The sequence below is a fragment of the Lonchura striata genome, chromosome 1A (assembly GCF_050655825.1).
Source record: "Lonchura striata isolate lonStrDom1 chromosome 1A, ASM5065582v1, whole genome shotgun sequence".
NCBI classification, from domain to species: domain Eukaryota; kingdom Metazoa; phylum Chordata; class Aves; order Passeriformes; family Estrildidae; genus Lonchura; species Lonchura striata.
In genome coordinates, this window is record NC_140741.1 from 11,411,939 (window position 1) to 11,427,598 (window position 15,660).

The window sequence follows — 15,660 nt, forward strand, 5'->3', positions numbered from 1 at the left end:
GCTTGGAAAAGATTTCCCATACAGGCAACAGGTATTTATAACAGTCCTCAGTCTTCCAGAACAAGGTGAAATAAGCTTCATGCACACAAAATCATCTTTTATTTATGGAAAGAGACTGATAATTCAAGAGTCTGAATCCCATACTAAGATTAAGCTGTAACTGAAGATGTGTCAGCCAGCACTCCTTGTTTGGACTATTCTACCAATTTAAAACCATCTCTCCCCATTTTGTCCCAACTCTTACTTCTTTTCTTCAGCCAGGTCTCCACCTTTTACATGCCCTCATCACCCAACATGCTTAAGAAAACCTGAGGGTATTCAACTTTTTTAACTTCTGATCCTTCTCCCCCAATTCAGTATTTTATCCCTGCTTTGAACTCTTCTAAATTAATACTGATATCTTTCTATCCAAACACAAGTTCCCCACTTGGTTCTTGCCTCCTTCCAGCAATTCACCAATATTTTGGTAGTAAATTTAGTCAAAGAAAAAACAGAGATGGGAATAAATTTATTCAGGATTATATCTTTTAAACTGCGGAAAAAAAGGGAATAAACACATACTTCAGATCAGCATCTTTACATATTCAATTATATACCAAAAATATTTCTTGTGATAAATGACCACTGTCACTCATGACCACGGAAATGCCATCTGATCTGTGTTCTTATTTAGAAGACAGAACCAATTTTCTTCTGCAACACAAAGTTGCTGTTAGATATTCCCCAACAGGATCAGACAGAAAATGTTGCAATCCACTCAATCTGTGAGCTAGAACAACTACCACCAATACCTCTTAAAAGTCCATTTACTAAAAACAGTGGACAATTCAACAATACTAAAGAGCCACTATTTCTGATTAAATGTCTACAGCAGTAAGAGGAAAAAAGAAATCCTTCTGAAAGTTTAGATTTTTTTAGACACACAGGTAAACAAATAGAATGCATCATATATATATATATATACTTACAGTACTATGAAATACAACACTGTGGCCTTTTCCTAAACTTTCTATATGGGCTGAGAGGTTAAAGCAGATGGCTCGATGTCTTATAGCATCCAGTGTTTGTGCATCAAAAAAGTCATGAGGTCTTGCTGGAAAAAAGGAAAATACATCTTAAGTGTTCCACACACCGAAAGCATTCTAACACATTCAAGTATGTAAATAGGTCTGTAGTATCATTAGTAAATCATTTACCCTTATGTCAGCAGTACTACCTTGTCAGAGAACTGAAAACGTTAATTTCACTGGGAGGGAGAAATTATTCCTAGAGAAGCACAATTCAAGTTTGGTCAAAACACACTCCCTGTGGATGAAAAGCTATTTCCAAAAATGCAAACACATCCACTAATTTCAGTTTCCATAATGCTGAATAGTCAGGTGAAAAACTCCACACTATTACATATTTCTTTCTATGCACAAGTTGTCATTCGATGTTCTTGGACTATTAGTAAATATTTTTTACCCAAGAAGCACAAGCTGCATGCATCACATATTACCCTTCAATTTATAACAAGCAAAGGACAACTAACACCCATCTGAGATTTTACAACCAGTATAAAACCAGCAGGCATTATAAAGACCTTCTACTTTTAGAAAAGGATTTTTATAGTTACGTGTTTCTTGAACAGTAAAAATATTATTGGATTTTGATTTAGGGTCTAAAAGGAAGTCCATCAATGCTACACTAAAAGTACTTAAACTAAAAAATAATTGCTGTTAATAAAATATTTGTATGGTATTAGAAATATTTCACAGAAAATATTTAAAATACACCATATAAAACTGTAACTACATTACATTAGCAGAAAAGTCTGAATGAAAATATTCACATTTTTAAGCCTCACTTGAGAGCAGCAATTTAATAACATATTGAAATTAAAACTAAGAATAGGAACTGGTATTACATTATCAACTATGTATTACTCTGAAATCTGCACAATGATTCAAACTTCTGCTGTCTTCACTTAAAAGCAGCTGCTATATTCCTGTATCTATTATTTCAAAATGAACTGCAAATTCCACTTGGAGCTAGCACTTGCTGCACTCCTGGGGCTGATTGTTGGTAAGCATTCATGTGTACATTCTGTTGTGTCCCTGCTCCATCTCAGTTGGACACTGCCAATTAGGCAATCATCTCACTGCAATGTGTTCTCACTCTAAGTGGCAATGGAAGACCACAGCTCATGCTGCAGGTGCTCAGTGACGCAAGCATATAAATATTTGATAAATAAATCTGAGGGAAGAAAGGAAGGAGGATGGAAAGACGGAAAATAAAAAAACCCAACAAATTTTTGCTTTCAGGTTTATGCAGCAAATTTCTCCAGGATTTATAGTGGAAAACATTTAGCAGACTGAGAACAGGTACAATGTTTCAAAAGTGTATGAATTTTTAAATTTATTCATAATGTTAGTATTTTCTATGCACCTTTACCCCAAAATGATTTTGAGAAAATGGATTTAAGTATCTTCTTTCATACTTAATAATGCAAGTTCCAAGTACTTATCAGTTCCTTAAGTCAAATAAATTACATAATCACATCAGTAACCCACAAAATGAAAATCCAAGCCCTACATAAGGAACAGTCTCACTGTAAATTCCATCAACAGTAAGCTTCCTTATCTCTCATATTCCTCTTGTGAACTCAATTATCATGCTTGTTAATAACTAATGTCATCTTTGGAATGAAAAATCAAGTGACAATATTGTAGTCAAGGCAGCTTTAGAATAGCAATGCTGTGACCTATTTTACAGGTACACACTTTCAATGTATTTGGTTCTAAATGCCATTCTGCATGAATGAGGGAACACGTAAAAGGCCACTCAGAAGAGAAAGCAAGCCAGACTCTAATCCTGCATTATTCTACATCACACTTTCTAAGACAAATAAGATCTCTATAGCACCATGAATGTAACCAATTAAAAGGGTGCCACCAGTAAAACAAGCTTTTATGATAAATAGCTGATTTTCAAACTTACAAGAACATAAAAACTTAAGACAGGACAAAAGAAAACACTCTTAAATTACAAGATCTTAAAAACCAATTAAGTAACAGTAAAAATTCTCTTTTAAAAGTCTAAGATTGTAGTCTCTTCACATACAGCCACAGTAAAGTCTCCTTTTTCATTATACATTCTCTCACAGAAGGATGTTACCTTCAGATACAAAACATAGGAAGCAAATGTATACATTTGCGGTACTCAAATTATTAAGAATTTATACATGAGGGTGCTTCAGTTACAGCATATATCGGGCATTAATTGTCAATAAATATTTTGTAATCCACTTACACCTTTAAAAAAGCCAGGGTCTAATAAAACCATGAGGTTTGCTGACAACATTTTTTTCCAGAGACTAATTGTTTTGTGCTGAAAAATTGCCAGCTTTTGTCAAATTATTATCTGCAAGTAATTTAAACAGACTGTCCACTATTAAATGGCATTTTATTTTACATCCACATCATTAAGTCCTTGTAACCCTTCTTGCAGAGAACCTGGTATATGGGTTAAACATCTCTCCTTTTAGGCACTTACAAATACCTAAATAGAAATCCTTCTTAGGTACTTAGCTTCATATACTCTAGACTGAAAATAGTTAATGATGTTAATTGTGTTGTTTTGGCTTCGCATATAAGGGTTTTGCCTTCCACCATTCTTCTTATAAAGACAAAATACACAAACTTGCACACTTCATTCTTTAACTAAAACTAAGCTAAAAACCAGAAATACAAGCAAGATTGTATCAATCCTTTGTCACGTTCACTTCACCAACAATAATCCATACAAAGTTTTTAAGGAAAGCTGCCAATACTCAGCATTTTCAGAAAATGCCATCAACTTTGAATACATTTCTGGGTCACAAACCCTCTAGAGAAATACATTACAGTAGTCAGTTTCCAATCCAGTTAGAGATGATTTCTGCCTTAAGGCAAAAGTCTACAGCCAGCATTGTATTTGTCTCAAGAGGCAAGAAGATAAGAAATTGCTCAAGCAGCTGTCATTTTTCCTCCTGTGCAACACCTGATCAAGACAGCAAACCATTCAAACACTGCAGTCTGGTCTTTAACATTCTCACAATATTTATTATTTCCATTTTTTGCCATAAATTGATTCATAACTTCTGCAGCAAATTCTTATTACAACTAAAGCATATTAACAGGTGATTTGAAGTTTTAATTATGCAGCTCTGATTTGAAATTTGTAAGTCAAATAATATAATTTGATGTTTATCAATTACTAATAAAATGCCAACCTGAAAAACTACTTCTGCATATAGTGGGGGTGAAAATTAATTAAGATGCATTAAATCAGCCACCTAACAAAATCAATACAGAGAAGCAAGCTAACATGCAACTCAGGAACTTCTGAAAATGAGAACTTTCAAGTGACCAGTCTCAGACACCTGTATTTTGAGTAACACGGTCAACAAATCATGATTCTTAAGGAACCTGTGATTTTCTCAAGATGTCTCTCTCATTACATCTAAAATGCAAAAAGATAGCACAAAGTGAGTCCATAACCCTTCACTGATCAGCCTTCCCTTCTGAAACCTTCTCATTTACACAGATTTCCATAGTGAAAGGGAAAGTTCTTTGAAAATCCAATTCCGAAAAGAACAGAAAGTTCTCAAATTTCTTTAAATCTGGAACCAAAAACAGAGCAATTATTGAAATCTCTACTTTTAAGATGTGTTTCACAATACACAATTTGCTCATATATATTTTAAGAAGATAAGAATTTTTAAGGAAACTTTTCAGAATTTCAGAGGATAATGTAACTTCCCAGGCATACTTGTCTGCATACAAAGCAGAAACATGACCACTGCTTCATAAATTTCCTTAAAATTCCTTAAAACACAGGTGAGGTATTAAGAATAAATCACAATCATGGGATAGAGTAATTACTTAAGTCCATTAGTATGTGAAACCATTGTTGCAGTACCATTTGAATAGCTGGTAACTGTATTTCTTCAGAGGAAGAGAAAGATGGATGCAGTTACATGCTCTGCTACAGAAGAGTTTTGGAGAAATCAAACTGTGGAATAAAACCTAAAAAAAAGGTAACTTATGCTACTTTCTAATACTGTGAAATGGATTTTGCCCAAGTAAAAATTCATGTCATTTTTTCTTCAGCTGTTGACACACCAGCAGAAAAAAATGTAAATATTTTCTTTAATGTCTCTTCTAAAATGCAGGTGGCAGAGTAACACTTTAATATTAGCCAATGATCTGTTTGGTACTGGAGAGTTGCATCCAAAGCAATTATAACCCAAAGTAAAATATTTTTACAATTACCTAATCTTTCCTAACTATCCCTGAGGATTAGAAACTCTGCAGAAATTTGATGTTTTATTAGTCTAAAACTAGGACAACTCAAGAATCAAACTACCAGATCCAAATGGACTAGTAGAGGTACTGTGTAAGTGCTTATTTCTTCCTAGAGGAAATGGTTCTCACTTTAAATGACAGATCACACCTCTCAGCACATTGGTTCATATAAAATTAATGAACATCAACAATGTGAAGACAAATTTAAAAAATATAGCAAGTCAATTCTGCCCAAAATTAGATCTTGGTTATGCTCATAAAACTGTCATTAACATAATGAAATGTTGTGCTCAAAAAAGAGCTTATATAACATGATTTTATCTCTAATTTATATGAATTTGCAATCTCTGTCTGAACTTCAGATCTCATTAGCACTAAACAGAACCCTTTCCAACAGTAATAGTCAGTAAATAAAAAGCAACTCCGAAATTAAAAGCTTCTTTCAATTGGCAACTCCAATTGCTGCTCACAGGAAACTGATCTTTCTTCCTTGACACATAAGATATTTACCCTGAAAAGGAACACAAACAGAATCTGGATTGTTTTCTTCCCATCACAAGGAATGCCAACCCTACCGGACTGAAATATGCAGAGAAACCACCAGAGCGAGGAGGAACATTTGCTCTAAGACAAACCTTTCAAGAACTACTTCTGTGAAACACTTACGTAGTGATCGTCGTCTCTTGTTCTTCAATTTTCTTCTTTTATTCATTCCAGCTTTAGATGGAGATTCCTCTTTGGCCTTTGGCTGGCTGGCAACTTTTGAAGAGTTCTGCTGGCTGAAGTGTGTGGGCACATGACGGGCAAGTCCTCCCTGAGATGCAAAGCTGGCATTGCACCCACCAACTACACACTAGTGAGAAAAAACCAGAACTGCATCAGTGACTGTGTGGCACAGCAGCTTCAGAGACCCCGGCATGACTTCTCTGCCTCAACTTCCAACACACTAAAGCAAAACCAATTCTTAATGACCATGCAATTCTTAAAAAGAAAAACAAAAACATATTCTGAAATACATTTGTTTCAAGTTTTTAACTCTTGATAACTATTTCATGGCATAAAAAAGACAATAATTTTTATGCCATACTATATTTTATATTGTATAGAACAAAAATAATCTCAAACAATGCACTGGCAAACTTTCCACAGAAAACAGGCTTCTGAAGAACTTCCCTCTTCACAGACCAACATTCCCTTGCCTTTCAAAACACAGCACTGTTACTGTTTCTCAACACGTCTCCAATGTTCTGGATTTGGTAACAGTAACATCCTCCAACATCCTCCTTTCTTGTGAAAAGGCAGAAGGAACAAACACATCCTTACCCACATGACATTTGAAACAGTTTGAAAAGCTCTGTATAAAGGCTATAAAAAGGTCAATGAACAGCTGCCTTACAGTACTGTCTAAAACTTCAGTGAAGATGTAGTAACAATTATTTATACATTCGTTTTGGGATGCTGCTATTACTTCATTTAAGGTAGTTCCCATTTAAAGGAAATGTCTTCTCTCAACAGAACAGTAAGATCCAACAATAATCAAGCAGAAACATACAAACTGAATGACAGAAGCAACTAAGCTTGTACTGGCTACATTTATTGGTATTTTTATAAGTATCTTATTCATATTTACAATTATTTCATTTGCAGAGTAAGTGTTTAATTATCATATTGGAGAGGGAAGCACAACCCATTTCTATTGTGCTCTGAGCTTATATGGGTAATAGAAAGGAGATTTTAGAATATGCATTTCATCACTGGCTATGTATCCATATGATTTGATTTTTCTTGTTGATTGGAAGACAAGCAAATAGCTTTAGAAATCCACATATCCCATTTTTTTGCCCCCAAACCCCAACTCTGTTGTTTTCTAACAGTGGCTGCAGAACTGAAAAGTCTATTTCTGCCTCAGATTTTGCAAATGGTTTTCCATGATCAGTAGTAAAATACAGTGTCCACGAAGAGTAAAAACTGTGCTTAATACTTGCTATAGGACTAAAAATATGTACACAGATTTCAGAACAGTAAAAGGCAAAAAAAATGAAAGGATGTTTTTAACATTTTTTTTGTGTGTTCATTGTCTTTTTCTTAAAGGGAAGAATTCTTAGAGGGACTTAGACAAAGTTCTCTAAGTACTGAACTAACTCAAATGTAAAATTCCCTGACAAAAAGCTTGAGGAACTGCATTTGCTTCTCCTTGTCTCTCCCACTAATAAGCATCTTAAGAATTGAGAAGACTTCTACCAAAATCCCCCCTATGCTTTTTAATTTTGCCCTAAGATTTCCCATGTTCAAAAAACAGCAATACTGTCTTCTTATAGTGACTTCCAATGGAAGAAAACCCAGCACACCTGTGAGTCCTAACACATTCTGGATGCTGATCTCATTACAGTATGGTAACTCCAACACAATTTTCCTTATTTTAAATTCATACTGAACATTAAAATTTACACTTACAGAATCACAGGGTGGTTTGGGTTGAAAGGGTCCCTTTAAAACTCATTCAGTTCCAAGCCCCCTGCTGTGGGGAATGCAAGCATCTACTAAATTAGATTGCTAAACCCCTCAACCTGACCTTGAACCCAAACCACTTGTTTTTATCAGATTATTTAACTCACAATCAACAGATAAGTCTACAATGCATGTGTGCATCAGTTTAAACATTTTTTGTTCTCCTTATTTTTCTCCTTGAAATAGCTGTCTTGCCCATAAAAGCAGCTTCACAAAACTAAGCCACGAAAACTAAATTTAGGATTAACTTTCAGTAATGTGCTCCTGTCTTCAAATTCCAGTTCTTTCTGCTCATACAGTGTCAGAAAAACAAAAATTCTCAAAACCAGCCCATATATTGAAATTCAGACACACTGAGAAATTAAAATTTTAGTTTTACTAATGCCTTCTAGAGGTCAAAAATAACCTAAAGCCTTGGTACAGTGCATACATTACCATATTCCAAAGGCAACAAAAAGCAAACACCTTTGGGGAAAAAAGCACAAACTATGTGTCAAGCACTTTTCCAAAACTTTTCAAACCATAACTGTACTTCTCGTCAGATGGGAAACATTGTTTTATGACAAACTGCAGGTTGACTCATGATGTCATAACTTTTTTCTTGTTATGTACAGAGCAAACAATCCCAAATACTCTAAATGGATTATCTACAGAAGCTACCACGAACTTCTCTTGCTCTATCCAGCTTTTATTTTCAAAATCCCCAAACCAACACATTTTCAGAAATTATTACACTCAAATTTTGTGTATGTTGAGACTACCTGATCATGTCTTCAAATAATCAACAGCTGATAGATCCAAGATGACAGAGAATGCCTTTGCAGTAGACAGGAAATAGTAGAAGAGGAGAATGAAAAAATCTTACCTGTTTGTTCCTTTTTTTCTCTAAAATAATATATCCAGCAATCCGTTACTAATGGGCAAAGTCTCTTCTCTCCAAAGATAAAGGAGCAGTTCAGGCTGTCACTTCAGGATCTCTGGACGGTAAGTCACACCAAATCAGCTTCCCACCAGGTAATTATAGCTCTAGAGGACTTCTAATAAATCAAACTCAACTATTATGCACAACTTTGAACCAATCTTTTCATTTTTCCCCCAAAACCTAAATCTCAAAATTTTGCATTGAATTTGAAATACAACAGATTGGGTCCGGATTGGTGGATATGTTACTTCAAGAGAAAGTAAGTAAACATGTAAGAAGTTTAATTTCTCCAGTGTACCCATACCCACCATTATTAATGGGCAGTAATGACCAGTGACTTTAACAAACAGGATATAAAAGTATCTAGCAATGCAGGTTTTTGTTCTAAATTCAAAATAAGCAAATCTATTTGGGTTATTCAACATGTAGTTTTTTTCTAGTAAATCTAACAGAAATAATTTAGACATCTGGATAAACTTTCTTATTGTCTCAACATCTGAGTGTTTGGGCAGAGTGCCTTTACATTTTACATCTGCAACGCTCTAATGGACAGAAAATAATCTGCCAAGAGAGTAACAGGCATGAATTGCCAATGAAGACTGGAGCTGCTTGCTGCTTGTGTTTTCTGCATTTCACCAAGCATTACTCTACTGAGAGTTGTATCAAATGCAGTCACCCCTTCATGAATTCTGGAAGTTACAGGGAGCACTAAACTTCATTTTTAATACTACTTTCTTCCCCCATTTTAAGGGGAAGCCTGCAGTAAACCTGTGTGCTACCATTCATTGTCACTAGAAACATTTACCCCACAGGAGCAAACCTTGCACAACTGCTCTTGAACATGAAAAGCGTATCCACTGGAATCCATGGGTGAAAGCAGCTACTAGCACTCCCACACGCATCCTTATAGATTCATTTAGGTTGGAAGAGACCTTTGAGATCATCAACCACAATCCTAATGCTATATGGAATTATTACTTTATTAATTTTTATTACTATTTGATGCAATAATTTTGCATAAAATCTCCCACAATTTCATGCTCATTTACCATTTGCCCTTTGATTGTGCTCAACATCTAAGAGCTCATTCGATGTGTCTTCAAGCAACCTTCAGTGCCAAGTAACACTTGATTAATTTAATTTTGCCCCTGCACACCAGAAACCATGCTGGAAAACGCAGGTTGTCACAACTCCTTTAACTATTCCAATACTTATTACACGTAACAGCAAAGTTTAGGACAAGAAAGATGGAATATCTTATTAGTCAGTTCTTTTCAACTTGCCAAGGGCAGTTTGTTGAAATCAGGATGTTTTCTGACTCAGCAGATTATTCCTTTACATTCTGTCTATAAGGTCTGAAAGCCAAGTTGAGTAAGAGATCTAAAAAAGAATAAACTTGACAGTTTACTCTCTCAACTCTGTCTGTAAAATCATACACAAAATGAGCATACTAAACGTCTTCGGAGAGAATACTTATATTCAATGAATGTCCACAATGACAAAAAAATATAAGAAGAACTGGCTAAATCAGACTGTGAAGAAAATGACTCAGTGAGGAGCTGGATGTATACTACCAAGATATTACCCCACAGAAAAAAGGAGCTAACATAACAAGTCTCAAAAATAGGTATCCATAAGGAAATTCACCTTTTCTGTGACACAGGTACTACAATATTCATGATGAGAGGGACACACTAAGCCACACAACCAGGCAAAAAAAGACAAATTTATGAAAATACGAACCATTTTGCCTTTGCACTTTAGAAGTGGGTTTATTTCTGTGCCAAATGAACTGCAGAGTCACATGGTTGATAGGAATGAATGGCAAGAGCAGGTAAAACCCACAATGACCTTTCAATAGGAAAGCAGAACAGCTCATTTAGAGCTGAATGGAGCTTTTAGTCAAAGACAACTCCATGTGTATCACAAAAAGAGATAATTAAACCCAAAATGTGCAACTACATAAAATGAGTCAATTTTCAAGCAAAAGGGGAGCTGGACAGGGATATATTCTTCAATGCAAAAGCGAGTTATGACTGAGACAGTCCCCAATGCTTTTCAATTTAAGAAGCTACATTTCTCTCTTCACTAGAAATGTAAGAATGTATCTATCTGCGGTATACTTATTACTCTCTTCTGGTCACTGTTTGATTTACCTTTCTGAGAGTAAGATTTCCATACTTTTAGTTTCTCATTCTCCTAGCTAAGATTCCTTGTTTTACTTGAAAACATTCTAAATAGCAGTTCTTCAGACAACAGCATAGAGCTGTACTACTTCCACTACTGCTTCTTACAGCTTTCCTCAAAAACCCCAACATTATTCTTTAACCAAAACACTGCATGACTACTTTCTGCAAGTTTTCTAAAGTGAAAGATTCCTTCCTTTTATGTTAGAATTCAAGTATATTCTCATGAGGCAACTGAAGTTTCATCTGCAGTTTAGGTTTAAGGAGATATTTTGTCTGCAGAAATTATCAAGAACAGGTCTTTAAACCAACTCTGACTTCAAAAAAATCTAGCTTTCCCTGAAAGGTGAGCAATTAAGATTTATGATAGAAGCTAAACACACAAAATGGACACATTGGCTCCATTTTTGACTGGCTGCCACAAAACGATCAATAAAAGGCTGTTCTTGGATTGGTCAAGACTAATACCCAACCCTTCAAGCATTTTTTGTCTCAGAGAGTAGATTTCTAAAGTCAGCATTAAAAAAAATAGAAGCAGCAAATGAAGGAAAGGAGCCAGTTAATTAATGGATTGGCATCACAGACACTCACATACTTGGCTACCTCATGTGAGCCCTGAAGCTTATTTCAGCATAAATGACAGGGGAACAAAAGATGTTACAAAATTCTACTCAGACCACAATTATCTTCCATTCAAAGCTCCCGGGAACAGATTGAGAAATACAGGGATAAAAAACAAACAGAAGGACTAGAGACAACAGCATGAAAAAATGCTGCAGTGACACACATTGAGCCAGGATGATTAACTACTGCAACCCTTGAATGTTTTGTTCTCTCCCTCAGTAGGACCAGAAAGTACAGAAAATAAGCTGGTGAAACAACAGATATTGAACACAAGATGATTATTATCAGAAACAACTGTTGACAATTTTAGGGCTCCAGCTAGTAATCAGCCTAGCTAAAAAAATGAGGATACCAACTGTCTTTGCTAGGTAGCCCTGACAGACTCAAAAGTACTACTGGTGTTTCTGAGCTACGCCCACCTCTTCAACAACAGTGTCTCTAAAACTGAGTTTATTTGATCTAGACCAAATAAGAACACAGATTAAGCTATTAGAAGACTTTCATCCAAGAACAAAGCTTGCCATTACACTTTAAGGTAGACAAAATATTTCATTCCAAAATAGAGAAAACCTAAGGTACAAGTGTCCTCTGGTAACTGAGGGTTGTTTTCTTTACTACTACTACTATTATTATTATTAATAATCAGAGATTAGGATTACAGATTAGATCAACTCCTGGAACAACCATATCTGCAAACTTCCAGGGATCTATGATCCTTATGCTACCCTTCCAAGAGCATGCTAAACCTATTCCTTCAAACACAGGGTGTGATAACCTTAAAACTCATTTTCCTGTGGTTACTTTGAGTGAGAAATTTTCAGTGTAAACTACACAGTTCAGTATGGAAAAAAATCTGTCTGTTAAAAAAAAAAATCTTTTTCACATGCAATGCACTATTTTTACTCTCTTGGTTTTGAGTTTAATTTAGTTTTGTTTTCTGTCATAACTATTATTAAAACCTATATAGAAAATGTAACTACGGAAAGACACTCCTGTAACAGAAAAGTATTTTTAGTAATAAAGCTGCCTTAAAATAAATTTTTTAAGAAGTGGAAGATATTACCTGAGGAGAGAGAGGGAAGACAAGGGACTAAAACTTGGTGGGGTTGGGGGTGGGAGAGGAGGCATAAAATGCTACCTAAACTCAAAAAAAACCCAAATCCTATTTCATTTTCATATCCTACATGGAAGAACTTCAGTCTGAAGTAGTGTGGGTGGGACTTACCATCAAGTGATCCAGGACTGACAGCTATGAACTGCCCCAACTGTATCCATAAGAGGATGAAGCAACTCATTAATAACGGATTGGTGGATATGGGAATGATAAACACTACTATACCTAGAATTGCAGGTACAGATTAAGGGAAGAAAGAAAGAGAAAGTTAGAAAATACCATGCAGGAAATACAGTCAGGTCAATGGTCCTGCATTCCTGACTTCCTTATTCTGTTCAGAGAAGTGAACCATAAATAGTCACTGCCAGCGCTTCTATTGAATTTAACAAAAGCAGCTCTTACTCAAGCATGGAATGTGCACCATCAGCCATCATCTGAAACTCAATGTGGAAGTGCAAAGTATCAAGAAAAAACATCTCACTCTTACAGTGTAAGCAGCTCAACCTCAAAATGCATAAACCCCCTGAACTTTAGCACTGTTTACTTTTACACTCCCTGCCATTTATAGATTAAAAGAAACAGGGATAGCAAAGCAATAAGAGTTTCTTCACCTCATTTTGTAAAACAGGACCTTTGGGCACTATTACTGCAAAGAAGAAAGCTCAGCTCACTTTAAGAAATCCTCCAGTGTTGATATTTTTCAATTGACATATTGCATTAGGAAAAATAAAGAGAATTTTTCTAAAAATGAGAGATAATGTATGTTACAATGAGCCTTACCTTGAAAGGTTTGTCCCCACTATGTGTCAGCATATGCCTCTGCAACCAACTTTGACTTGTTGAAGGTGTATTATATACTTTGCAACCTTTCCACAAGCAAACAAACACCTATTAGAGTAAAAATGTGGTAAGTTTACACAAGTCAGAGAGAACAGTAAATAAAAATCACATTAGTAAAGAAGGCTGTTTTGACATCTCACAACACTTCAAAGAATTCTGAACAATAACTATTTCTTTTGAAACACACTTCTCATATCTCACCAAGGAAAAAATAATTACAATCCTAAGTATTTAATAAAAACAGGTCACTGGAAGAAAATACCAACAGGCAGATGTTCCTGCAGATAAACACAATCAAGAGCAACCGGATCTGCTGTATTTGTGTTTCCACTCAGTATCTGTATCCACCAGATATGGAGACAGAACATTTTTAAATGAAAAATTTGCATTTTCTGGGTAGTAGTTATAGAAGTAAAATTATTTGCTTTCATAAGCAATTACTTGTATTCCTTGAGCATGAAAAAGTAAAAACTCTTAGCTGCAATGCAGTCTATATACTGGAGTTTTGTATTCTGGAATACCAGATATCTCCATTTACGCCCTTACATTCAATTCCTGATGAAGGAAGCTACCATTTCTCATAGGATTCAAAATCTATGGGTGTTTTGTGATTCCAATGTACAGAACAATCACATGCACAATAGTGCATTAAGGGGAGCAGAACTTGCTCATGCTGCTTTTCCCTCTCCTCTCATTGTGTTTATCTGTAACTGAGGGAATAAAAAAGCTCAATGAACATGCCTTTCATTAGAATTTCCTCAACAGGTCTGTGGGTGAAGGGAGGTAAAGCCCTAATTTGTTGCAGCAAAAGAAAGTTCCCAGGAACAGCACTGTTCATAACACAGGTTTTCAGAAATGCACGAAACTAATTGGATTTCAGTTTCTTGTTCTCTTTTGGAGAATAAAACCCCCTCAACCTTCAAAAGATTTTATTTTCAAAATGAAAAAGAAGCCACAGGAGTTGTACGTTCTTGCTGTACAATAGACACATAACCCAGTTTTATCAGACAAAGCTGGAAACCCCTCAGTGTCTGTGTGACTGATCCAGACCTACTGACACAAGGCCCAAGCCCCTAAACCTTTGGGGTCTGCCACTCCTCAGTTTTGACATCCCCTCAAAGCCATAGAACTGAAATTTCTGAGATTTCTGATTCTGCAACAGCTCCGTAAGTGTGCTGGCATTTCCAGCAGCAACTGCAGACTGCAGGGCAAAGGTGTTACTGGGAACTTACAGACAGGGGAAATACAAGGACTTGGGTTTGTAACTACACACCAGAAGTCTAGACAAGGCTTCTTGGGAATCCCTGTCAAAAAGCTGAACCTAAAATATTTCTGAACTAACATCTTTCAAAAGCAAAACTGTTTTGTCAAAAAGCTTCCCAGGCTCTTCATTAATGTATCTGGTTTGGACTGGAACCATGACCTCAGTATTAGTTGGAAAAAATACATTTTACCATGCAAAGATGTTTATCCTATTCTTTTCCATATTCCTTTCCATTCTCAATAACTACTTAACCCCCACTTTTCTTCAAATTTATAGCCATTGCAGTCAAGTAAGGTCTGAAATCCCATCAAAAGCACGAGACAATTTCCAACACACTTGAACACCGCACCGGCAGGTGGCAGACAAATCCCTGAAACAAACCCACCAGGATGCATCCCCCTTCCACAGCAGCGCGTTGGAACTTCTCAAAAATTTAACTCCAGTAAGGGCATTCAAAAGTGTGAACTCAATGCATCAGTTATTAGACACTTCGTGCTTCCAACAACCTCCTCTTTTAAATATACAAATACAGTCCAATATTTTCTAAATAAAAATATCTACGAATCATGTCATATGAAAGGTAAGTGACAAGAAAAAATACAGGCGGAAAAAAACTCAACCAAAATATGCAGAATCTTCCAGCCCCTTTTTAAGAAATGTAAAGGATCATGGATGGGATAAGAAAGATCCAAACACACCTTATTCATTTCACTGTTTCATGCAGGTTTTATGTGACACCTTTATACACCTGTGGGCAGAACTCAGAAATCATCTCATGAGTGACTAAAAAGCCACTGCACTAGATGGATAATTCTGCTCAGACACTGAACTGAAAAGAGCCATCAAATATGAAGCTGACAAGTTCAATCATGCCA

General features: G+C 35.8%; 1 protein-coding gene across 4 annotated transcripts in view; it reads right to left on the reverse strand.

Moving 5' to 3' along the window:
- AEBP2 (AE binding protein 2) overlaps nt 1-15,660 on the reverse strand; it is a 42,321-nt gene that overhangs the window by 7,936 nt on the left and 18,725 nt on the right. For all 4 annotated transcript variants that reach the window (XM_085569565.1, XM_021535130.2, XM_077783259.2 and 1 more), the window contains exons 3-5: nt 13,462-13,569; nt 5,994-6,180; nt 969-1,093 (exon numbers count right to left, since the gene is read on the reverse strand). In XM_085569565.1, the coding sequence (XP_085425691.1) occupies nt 969-1,093; nt 5,994-6,180; nt 13,462-13,569 (420 nt within the window). The remainder of the gene's footprint in view (nt 1-968; nt 1,094-5,993; nt 6,181-13,461; nt 13,570-15,660) is intronic.